Source organism: Empidonax traillii, unplaced genomic scaffold (genome assembly GCF_003031625.1).
Source record: "Empidonax traillii isolate 1590-97213 ecotype Southwest subspecies unplaced genomic scaffold, ASM303162v1 scaffold1496:size126764, whole genome shotgun sequence".
In the NCBI taxonomy this organism is placed as follows: domain Eukaryota; kingdom Metazoa; phylum Chordata; class Aves; order Passeriformes; family Tyrannidae; genus Empidonax; species Empidonax traillii.
This window is the reverse complement of record NW_020956689.1, coordinates 65129-75624: the sequence shown is the minus strand read 5'-3', so window position 1 is coordinate 75624 and position 10496 is coordinate 65129. Positions and strand designations below refer to the sequence as shown.

The following is a 10496-nucleotide window of genomic DNA, read 5'->3' as shown; positions in this document are numbered from 1 at the left end:
CTCGGTGTCCATGCAATTCCAACCTTTAGCCCCGAGCAGAGGCTGCCGGGCCCTGACACACCATTTCATGCTGTGTCATGCAGGAGCTGGCCCACAGCCAGCTCCCAGCTCCGCCTGGCCGGCGAGGATCCATCGCCCAGGTGGGACTCATCAGCCACGCAGGGAGCACTCGTGGATACAAACGTGAGCCTTCCAGGGCTGGTCCTAATGCTATCCCAGATCCTTCCCCTGCGAGGCCAGGCTTTAGGTTTCAACCTGCTCCCAGCTCCACTCCCCTGCAGCTCCCGTGCTGCCCCAGCGAGCACAGTCACAGCAGCTCCTCAGGTGTCCAAGGGCTCCCAAGGGGAACTGGACTGCTGGAACTGCTCCCAGGGGAGGAACAAGGTCTCCCATCCCACTGAAGCACAGAGACAGGCAGGAGGAGCACAGGCTCTCACTGTCCCCTCCCCCCAAACCACAACAAAACCAGCAGCACGTCACGAAAAGGTTATTTCACCCCCCCCCCGCCCCCGACTCAGGCAGCCCAAGTGTCAAACAAACTGCTGTGCGGTGACCTCAGACATCCTGCAGGATCACCAGGGCACCCCTGGGCTGCCCCAAGGCCTGTCCCAGCCCAGCCCAGCCCTGCACTCACCTCTCGGCGTCGCTCGGGCCCCCGTGCTGTTTGCCCTGCGGGTTGAAGTGCGGGCCGGCACTGGTGCAGCCTGGAACACAGCACAGGGATCCGTCAGGGCACACCTGCTCCTCCCAGGGACCCATCCTCTCCTGCTGCACGTCCCGCTAATCCTCGGGGTGCAAATCACCCACTACAGACTTAGAATTCCAGTTAAATACAAGTGCTCATTCCAGAGCTCCCCAAGGCTCAGCTGGGAGCTTTCTTATTTCTTAATACCGGGGCTGAATGCTTGGGACGGCAGGCCTGGACCGCCAGCCTCAACACGTTCGGAGCATTACACGGGGAGCACTTCCTTGGGAAATACCACACGTTTCCTAACACAGATTTGCAGCCACGAGACCCAAGTGCTGCTGCGACACTGCAGGAAAGCTCCCTGAGGCCGAGCACCCCTCACCGTTCGTGTTGTCCCCGAACTCGTGGACGTGGAAGCCGTGCTCTCCATCGGCCAATCCAGTGATTTTTCCAGTGACTTTCACCGGCCCGTTACCCTTGAAAGGAAAAAGGATTTATCATCGCCGCGAGGACTCTGGCGCTACGCGGCTCCGTGTCAAGCCAAGGTGACAGGAAGCCCTGCAGGCTCCTCCACGAGCCCAGCACCGCCTCGCACCCGGCGCCTGAATTTATTTATCCGCCCCTAACGCAGCCTTCCCGCTATTTATCCCCGGGCACAAGCGGTGCCCGTTATCTGGCCGTGCCTTCCAGAACAATCCCGCGCCTCCCCCGGGCAGAGCGGATGACCCCGCGGCCGCTCCCCCGCCTCCCAGAGGTGACGGCGCAGCTCCCCAGGGCCGCGGCCATTTGGAACCGCAGCCCCCACCGGGCCCCGGGAGGGGGCGGATGGAACCACAGGCAGTGCCTCAGCCCCCCCTCTCCCCCCGGTGGTCGCTCGGTGCGCGTCCCGTCCCTCACCTGCTGCTCGAAGTGGATGACGCCCTGCACGGGCCCGTCCCCGCGCATCACGCACACGGCCCGCACCGCCGCCATCTTAGTCCGCTCCGGCCCCGCCCGCCGCTCCCGCGGACTGCGGGCACACCCCCCCCGGCGCCCCGCTTATATACGCCGGGCCGGCCGAGGGCGGCCAATCGCGCCGCGCGCCTCGCGCGCCCCGGCCAATCGCGGCGGGGGAACGGCGGCCGCGAGCGCGCGCGGGGGGGGTGACGGCGGCGCCCCCTGGCGGCGAAAGGTGCGGGACAGGGACCGGGATCGGGAGGGACGGGGATCGGGATCGGGATCGGGGGGGACGGGGACCGGGATAGGGGGGGGGATGCGGAGCTCTTGTCCCAAACTGGAATGGCTGCGGCGGCTGTGAAGCTGCCCTCCGAACAGCTCCGTGTTTCAGAATAGCTGCCCATCGCCACAGGGCGATGTTTTCAAGCTTAAATCAGGAGCACTGGGAGGTCAGAGAGCATGCGGGGCTTTAGGCAATCGTGGAATGGTTTGGGTGGGAAGGGACCTTAAGTCCAGTCCCACCCCATGCCATGGGCAGGGACACCTTCCACTAGCCCAGGTTGCTCCAACCTGACCTTGGACACTTCTAGGGATCCAGGGGCAGCCACAGCTTCTCTGGGCACACTGTGCCAGGGCCTCCCCACTCTCACCGCCAAGAATTTCTACCCAATATCCCATCTATCCCTGACCTCTGTCAATTTGAAGCCATTCCCCCTTGTCCTGTCACTCCAGGCCCTTGGAAATAGTCTCTCTCCATCTTTCCTGAAGACTCCCTTCAGGTCCTGGAAGGCCACAATCAGGTCACCCCAAAGCTTCTCCTCTCCAGGCTGAACAATCCCAGTTCTCTCCCCTTTCCTCCCAGCAGAGCTGCTCCATCCCTCTGACCATCTTGGTGCCTCCTCTGGACTCTCCAGTAGCTCCATGTCCCCCCCGTGCTGTTCCCCAGGGCTGGAGGCAGCTCTGCAGGGGGGTCTCACCCAAGCAGGGCAGAACCCGCCCCTCCCTTCCTGCCCACAGTGCTTTTACAATTAATCAATTATCCATAATTAATTTCTGCATATGACCGAGGTATAAATGCCTTAAAGCCGAGGTGGCTTTAAGCCACACCTCTTTAAAGGGGCCTCGTTAAAGTCAAGGAAGGATGAGCAGGGGTTGTTTCACACCTCAGGCTCACACAAAACACCTGAGTCACGGCCCAGGTGACATTAATGAAGCAGAGATTTGTTTTGTTGAGAACACTCGGTGAAGAGAAAACTCCCCACCAATAACATGGGGGTTGTTTGTCTGAGAGACAGATGTGGCTTTGTAGTTTGACCTTGGAGAGATGCTGGGGAAGAGTGGGAGAGCCAGGCAGCTCCTTATCTGGGAGGCACCTTGGCACTGCGGGCTGAACTCCTTGGAGTTTCGTTCCCGGTGTGCCCGGAGAGAAGATACTCTGTAAATGATTTGTGAGCAAACAGGTCTGTGCTCGTGGCACAACGTGCAGCACTCGCTCCATCAGCAGGAGAGATTCCAGCTGCCCTCCAGGTGCCTCTGGTTTGATTTAAATATTTTGTAAGCTATCTCTTAAATAGCAGCGTCTCGTTTTCACTTCCAGTCGCCCTCGGCTCCCTCACTTTTGTTAGGGTCCTGTCACGAGTGGCACGGTGACACTTTCTTTTACTTCCAGTCCCATCCCCGTGTTTTTATCAGGTGGGTTTGCTCCCTCCTTCCTGGAAGGAAGGTTCAGGATGTGCCCTTGTTCATGCCTGGACACGAATTTAGGGCACACGGGGCGGATAAGAGCCAGATGTGTCAGGTTTCTTCACAAGTGCAACGATCAAAGTAATGCTTTTAATGACCGTGTTTAATCATCGATGTCAGGGGGCCTGTGAAGGTCACACCCTGAGAGGGATCCCTGGGATCCCTTTCTTTCAGGAGTACAACAGGAACACAAATGTGTTGGTTACGGGTGTGATCCTGCACATCACGAAGCCAGGGAAAGGTTTTTTTGTTGTGTTTTCTCCCACAAACTTCCTTTTAACTCCTTGATTTTCTTAGATCTTGCCAGCAGGGGAGAAAACTCGGCCCCCCCCCATCCCCAAAGCAGCTCAACGGCGCGGGGGTTTGACAGCACAGAAATCATCAGCGGACCCTGCCAGGTGAAATGGTGGCGTGATTATTTTGTCACTTGGAGCATCAGAGTCAATTCAGGGGGGAAAGGAGAGGAAGGGCATCCTGATTGTTTCCTAATTTGCCAGCTTAAAGGGCAGACTAAATAACTGCCGTGTGATGCAGGTTACCAGCAGCCTAAGCTTCTGTACGGACAGAAGCTAATAAACTTCCCAGCAAAATGTGCAAAAGTAATAAAAAACCCCAAAACAAACAAACAAAACAAAACAAACAAACAAACAAACAAAAACAAACCAAAACGTGGCCTGGATCAAGCATAAAGCCCCTGCAGCAACGACTTCTCAGCAAAATTTACACGGGTTAAAAAGTTAAGAGGGAATTTTGGGTGGTTCCGACTCCCTTGGCAAATAAGTGGTATCTGGTGCAAATGGGTGGTATTTCCTGCTCGTGGTGGATCCTTGGGAAAAATACGGAGTTAAACTGAGAGTGGAATGCACACCCCCCTCGGGATTGCCGGACTAACCCCTCACTGAGGTGACGGGCAGTGCCTTCCCAGTGGGGTGATCCCGTCGCCACCCGGAGCTGCTCTGTTGGAAAGGTGGAAGCCGCATTTCCACATCGGCCCCGGGGCAGAGTGATGGATTTGGGAGCGCCCCTAGGGGGAGGGCGGGGGCACACACGTGTTTGTTCAGGCTGCACCACGTGTGCGTTACAATCCCGTGTTTTGAGTGGTTCGGGAGAGGCTTTGGGAGGGGTAGTTTGGGTTGTGGTTTTTTTTTTTTTCCTTTCGGATCTCACTTTCTAGAAGCTGGGATTTCCCACCGTTCTAATGCTGTGTCACCGGGCTCAGCTGCCGACACAGCCTTGCCTGGCACAGTCTGGGATAGGTCACTCCCCGAGTTTATGTTTGTGTGGCATTCTGAAGATGAAAAGTGCTGTGCAAATGATTGCTGTTTCATTAGGAAATCTGCGCTGGTGGCTCCCTGGTGGAAATCCTGCTGCTGGAGTGAAGGGCAGAGCCGCTGATAACCAGGGGCCGGCTCCCCGTAATTAAAGGAGCGTCAGCGGGAGAGCATTGGCAGGATGAGAAACAACATTTCACTTTTAACAGCTCAACGGAGCTAATCTTTGTGCTGCGAGTCCCTCACCCCGCGCTGCTTTTGAAACGTGAGCCTCAGAGGAGGGAGAGGTTGTGTAAATGATTAAGACCTTTGTCCTCCAGCGCGGGGCGTGAGCTGCACCTCGGCACAACCTGCCGGGGCTGCTCAAGGTCTGCCCGCTGCTTTTGTTTCATTTTGTTTAGTCGCTCGGTTCGTTCGTTTGTTTTTTTTTTTTTCTTCCTTGTTCACCTTCGCCAAGGGTTGGGATTGAGGTGTTTCAAAGCCCGGGCGTGTTTCCCCACGGAAACAAAGGGCCTGACAGGCTGAAACTTGGAGGGCAAAGCAGCTGCCGAAGTGACCAGCGGGACAGCCGAGATGGAGGGGAATGTGGATCCCGGGGATTCTGGTGTTTGCAGGCACAACAATCCGCTGAGGGATTTTTGGGAGCTGCTGCTGCTGCGGCACAGAGGGATGAGTGCAGTCAAACCCAGCTGAAGTTTTTAGTGGCTTTTGAGCTCTTAATAGAGGGTGAAAACACCCCTGAAACTGGCCAAGGACAGAACATTGTCCAGAAAGCTAATCTGAAAGATTATTTATTTATTTATTTATTTATTTTATTTTTTTTACGTGGGAGACTCTCAAAAATGTTTATGCTCTCAGGGATGTTATTTTAGCCACTGAAAGGCACCTGAAGGAATGCAACCAAAACAGCGTGTCTGTGTATAAATATATATTTCCTAATATATACATTCAAAATATCAATTAGGATAAAAATCAGTGAAGTCCGAAGAAAGCCTGTGGCTTTCCATGCTTTATCTATGTTGTGTAAAACAACTGAATAAGGATTTCATTCACAGTGGTGAAAAAACAAAGCCTCGCTTTGGATTTTTTTGCATTTTGTTTTTATTTGCAGAAGTCATTTATAGCGGTGACTAAACTAAAAACTTTGCAAATCCCACAGAGGCAACTTCCATGGGGTTTCATTTGGATATCCTTTGGATTTTTTTTCTTTGCTTAACTCGTCTGCCTTGGGTAATCCCAGAGATGCAAAGTGCAGAACTACGGAGAGAAATTAGGAAAAACGATACAACAGGGTCAACTCTCCCGTTTCTGCAGCGGGAAATCAAGGAGGACTAACAGAATAGGAGCAGGCAGGCCTCCAGAGTAACAGAGACGAGGTTTTATTGGGAGTTTTCACGTGGTTTCTTCCCCTGGGAGCACTGGATGGTCGGGGAGTTCCCTCCCAAGCACCGGGCTGGGTCTGTACAGCTGTCAGCAGAACAGAGGCTTCGGGGGGCTGGTTTAACACAAGCCTTTAATAAGTGGAACTGCAGCTGCAAAATGCATCAGCCACGTGTTTTCGTGCCGTTTCCACAGGGCCTTGTCATTAATATTTATGTGACTGCTCTGCAGCTGTTGGGGACTTTTCCCCTGGGCCCGTGGACGTCTCCAGCCCTGCCAAGGGGACGAAGGGCGGCACGGGGGGAGCCTGCAGACCTTGCACCCAGGGCTCTGGGCTGGAGGGCTCTCTAGGAGAGAGGGCAGGAGAGCTGATTGCATCACTGAGAAAGGTGCAAACTCAGAATCTCAGAGTCCCTGAGGCTGGAAAAGCTCTCCCAGCCCGTGGATCCTCCCTGTGCCCGATGCCCACCTTGTCCCCATCCCAGAGCTCTGAGTGCCATGGCCAGGCCTTTCCTGGACACCTCCAGGGGTGGGGACTCCAAACCTCCCTGGGCAGCCCCTGCCAATGTTTAGCAACCCTTTCCATGAGGAAATTCCTGCTGATGTCCAACCTGACCCTCCCCTGGCACAGCTGGAGGCCGTTCCCTCTCCTCCTGTCCCTTGTTCCCTGGGAGCAGAGCCCGAGATTCCCCCCCGGCTCCCCCCTCCTGTCAGGGAGTTGCAGAGCCAGAAGGTCCCCCCTAAACCCATTTTGGGTAATACTTCACAGAGACTGAGCTGTTTTTCTAAAGAAAGCAGAAGCAGGAAAGGAAAAAATCCCGTGCTTAACACAAGCTACACAACCACAACGTGCGTGGTCTCCTACGTTTTTCAGGTGGGTGCAGAAAACCTCTGTGTGAATGGTTGCAAACAGTGTCGGGGGGAGAGTTTAGAGGTAGTTTGTTAAAGTTCATTCGGGGTTTATTAGCGCTGGAGGGTGCCCAGCGTGTGCCACTGGGTGGCATTAGCGGTCCAGATTTGTTTGACAGGCTCTTCCTTCCATGGTGCTTCTCTCACAAAAATGTCAGGAAATTTGAAGTAGCAACATAAAAAAAAAAAGAAAAAAAAAAAGAAAAAGTAAGATACCTTTGTGAGTGAGGGGTCTGAGGAAGCAAAGGGAAGAAATTACGTAGCTTTATCAGCCCCACAAAAATAATTCTGTCTTTTTTCAATAAGGCTTATAATTTGGGTACCTTGATGAACCTTGGGTAGTATGACAAAATATCGGCTGTGGAAAGAAAAAAACCTTCCTTCCTTCTCCCACAAGATGGCTGATAGTTGTTTTTTTTTTTTGGAGGAGAGAATCTGTCCTGCAAGGGTTGAAAACAACTAGACTGAAAAAAGATCTGAAAGCCTTCAAGTTGGTGCAAATGGTTGCTCTGATTCCTCTGGGGACACAGAGTGGATCTTTGCATAGACTGGGATAACACAAGGGCATAAGGGCTCATCTGTGGGGGAAAAAAACCCCCCATCTTACTGAGTTTCCTGATATTGCAATCATAGAATCATAAAATGGTTTGGGACCCTAAAGCTCATCTCGTTCCACCCTCCTGCCACGGCACAGGAATTGCGGGGGGGAGTGGGAGGCCAGAGAAGCTGTGGCTGCCCCTGGATCCCTGGAAGTGTCCAAGGCCAGGTTGGATGGGGCTTGGAGCAGCCTGGGCTAGTGGAAGGTGTCCCTGCCTGTGGCAGGGGGTGGGATGGGATGAGTTGTAAGGTTCCTTCCCCCCACCAAAACCATTCTGGGATTCTACAGAATTAGCAATGACATTGAAAGACTTTGTAATAACAAGCTGACAACAAACAGGGATTGAAGCCCAGGCTCCTGCCTGCCTCACGTGTGTCCCTCTGACAGGAGCAATCACATCCCTGGGAAAGCTCAGACCGTGCCATTATCCAGAGAACTCTGATTTCACAGATGGCTTCCCTCGCAGCGGCGGCCAACACAGATAACAGCATTTTTCAAAAGAGAGGCTGAGGTGGACAATAATTCATCAAATGCATCTCCCTCTTTTACATAATCCTAGAGGCACGAGGGGGTGATCCCACCCTTAGCCTCGCTGCAGTCTCACAGAGAAACGCCTGCTGGAAAAAAAACAAAAAAACAAAAAAACAAAACAAACATGGGAAGGCATTATTATGGTTTTTGAATCATGTAAAGGCCTGGGAGAGCTGCTCCAAGGGATTATAATGGATACCTGCACTTAGGGAAGCGCAGAACATCCTGCCTAAAATTCCTACTGAGAAGAAACACTTACTTTCTGTGTATGGAGTTCGGGGTCTGGCAAACCAGCCTGAGTTAGTTTTACTTGAAAGCCAGAAAGAAACCTTCATCATTACATCGTTGCCCCTGTTTTTTTAAAGGGAAAAAGAAGGCAAGGGTTGTGGAGAACATCTTATTTTAGCCCCAGGCAAAACTGACAGGAAAAGAAGCCTCAGGGGTGAAGTTCACCAGTACAGAACAAGTCCCCAGTCCGGACCAGTTTGGACTGTGGTGGTGAGGAATCCTGCTGCTGCAGGCAGGATGGAAAACATCAGCAGCACCACCTTGAAAGGGTGTGCTGGTAATATTCTACAACGATTTTTTTTTTTCAAAGAACAGTTTCCCTGCTGTTATTTTTTTTTTTTTTTTAATATTTTTTTTTCCCCCACTTGGAATGTCCCCTGCAGTTCCTGCCTCTCAGGTACAGGCGTGCACCGCTCGGGAGGGAGAGCATTCTTTTGTGTGGAGGAGAAATATCACGCCGTGCACTGTGCAAAGAGAGAAAAAAAAGCTCTGTTTACAGATAATTAGTTTTACAAACGGAGAGGGGACGTCTGGAGTGCAGACAGAGCCTGGCTTTTGAGCCTCCCTCATCCATACAGGTTCTTCCATGATGAACGCTGTGTTTTCAATCACCGAATTACCGCCCTTGCAGCGAGTTTTACTCCGTTCATCGAGAGCTGCCAGGCTGGTTTTATTCTGACTGAGCTACTCCGGCGTGCCCCCGTCAGAAACAACTCTGTTTTGTGCAGCTCAGTCATTCACAAGCTCAGGATCCTCACAGGAAGTTGTTTTGCTTCTATGACGTGTCCCAAAACCAAGGTTTGCTGCTGTTGGGCATTTGTTGTTCAGCAAGGTGAGTTTTCAGCTCAGGCCCCTGTTCTGCTTCCTTTTAAGAATTTTTGGAGGAAACTGAACTTTTTTTATGCACACAATCCCTGCCAGACAAAAATAACAAGCCTTAAATTAGCACTGAGTAGGTGGGAGGCGGGGGGGGGGGGTTGGGTACAACCAGCACACCAGGCTCGGCACAACAGTCTGGGTATGGAAATGAAGAGATGGGACCTGACGCGCGGAACAACTGGAACTGTCAGATGACTAATGAATTTCACCCATTGAGGCCCCTGGAAAAGTGGCAAACGAGGTGGGATTACTTAAAAAAATATGCCTGTATTAGCTGACACAAGCCTGCTGGGATGCAGACGCCTGCCCGTGTGTGCCCGACAGTGGGAGCCGTGGGAGGGGCTGCAGCAGGGCAGGGGTGGCAGCACCGGGGGGGGACACGGGGGGTTTCTCTCGGGGTGTGTTTTGGTGTGTGCCGTGGCAGGGAAAGGCAGAGCCTGCAGGGGAGAGCGGCTTTTTATACTGGGAGATAGTGCCAGGACAAGGGGCAGCGGTTTTCAACTGCCAGAGGGCAGGGATAGGTGGGATATTGGGAAGGAATTCTCGGCTGGGAGGGTGGGTAGGCCCTGGAATGGATTTCCCAGAGAAGCTGTGGTTGCACCATCCCTGGAAGCTGGAGAAACCTGGGATAATGCACTCCCTGCCTATGACACGGGTTGGAACTGGATGGGCTTTAAAAGGTCCCTTCCAACCCAAACCATTCCATGATCCTGTGGGTCCTCCCCTTTGCGGCCCCGGTCATGACTGAAGGGGACCGGGATATCCCTGGGATACAGGGATATTTTGAGATGCCACCCACAGGCCGGGGAGAAGCACGTGCTTGCAGCCTGATGGACACCCTGGAGTCCTGGTGTGAAGCTGGGAGCTGCAAACCAAACTGGTGTGACCTGTCACTCACTCGGGATCGTGTGACTGCTCCAAGGGGCCACTTGACTCGCTGAACCTTCCTAATCCAGGGGCTGTAGCAAACCATTAAACTTTAATAAAACCTCCTGGCTGAATCAATGGGGAATTTCACCCGAAAACCAAAGCCAGGAGAGGCCCTGCATTTAATCTTGCTGATTAAATGCTCTGACTAAAGTGCTCGGTGTGGTAATGCCATTTAAAACCTGCCATTAATTAATCAATGGCTTGATGAGGAAAACTGACATTTAATATTTGGATTTGATTTGCAAGCAACGCAGTGATTAACGAGTAGACAGTTGAGATTTTGCATTTGATTTTTTTAACAGTAGAGCAAATACGCAGTGTTGGAAAATAAATATTCTTTATT

The 10496-nt window shown here is 52.8% G+C and overlaps 1 protein-coding gene across 1 annotated transcript in view; it reads right to left on the bottom strand.

The window, feature by feature from the left end:
• The window catches only part of SOD1 (superoxide dismutase 1), a 29259-nt gene that overhangs the window by 2258 nt on the left and 16505 nt on the right, over positions 1 to 10496 (bottom strand). Inside the window, exons 3-5 of the mRNA XM_027907587.1 lie at positions 1586 to 1687; positions 1071 to 1164; positions 635 to 704 (exon numbers count right to left, since the gene is read on the bottom strand). Coding sequence (XP_027763388.1) covers positions 635 to 704; positions 1071 to 1164; positions 1586 to 1660 — 239 coding nt within the window. The 5' untranslated portion in view covers positions 1661 to 1687. The remainder of the gene's footprint in view (positions 1 to 634; positions 705 to 1070; positions 1165 to 1585; positions 1688 to 10496) is intronic.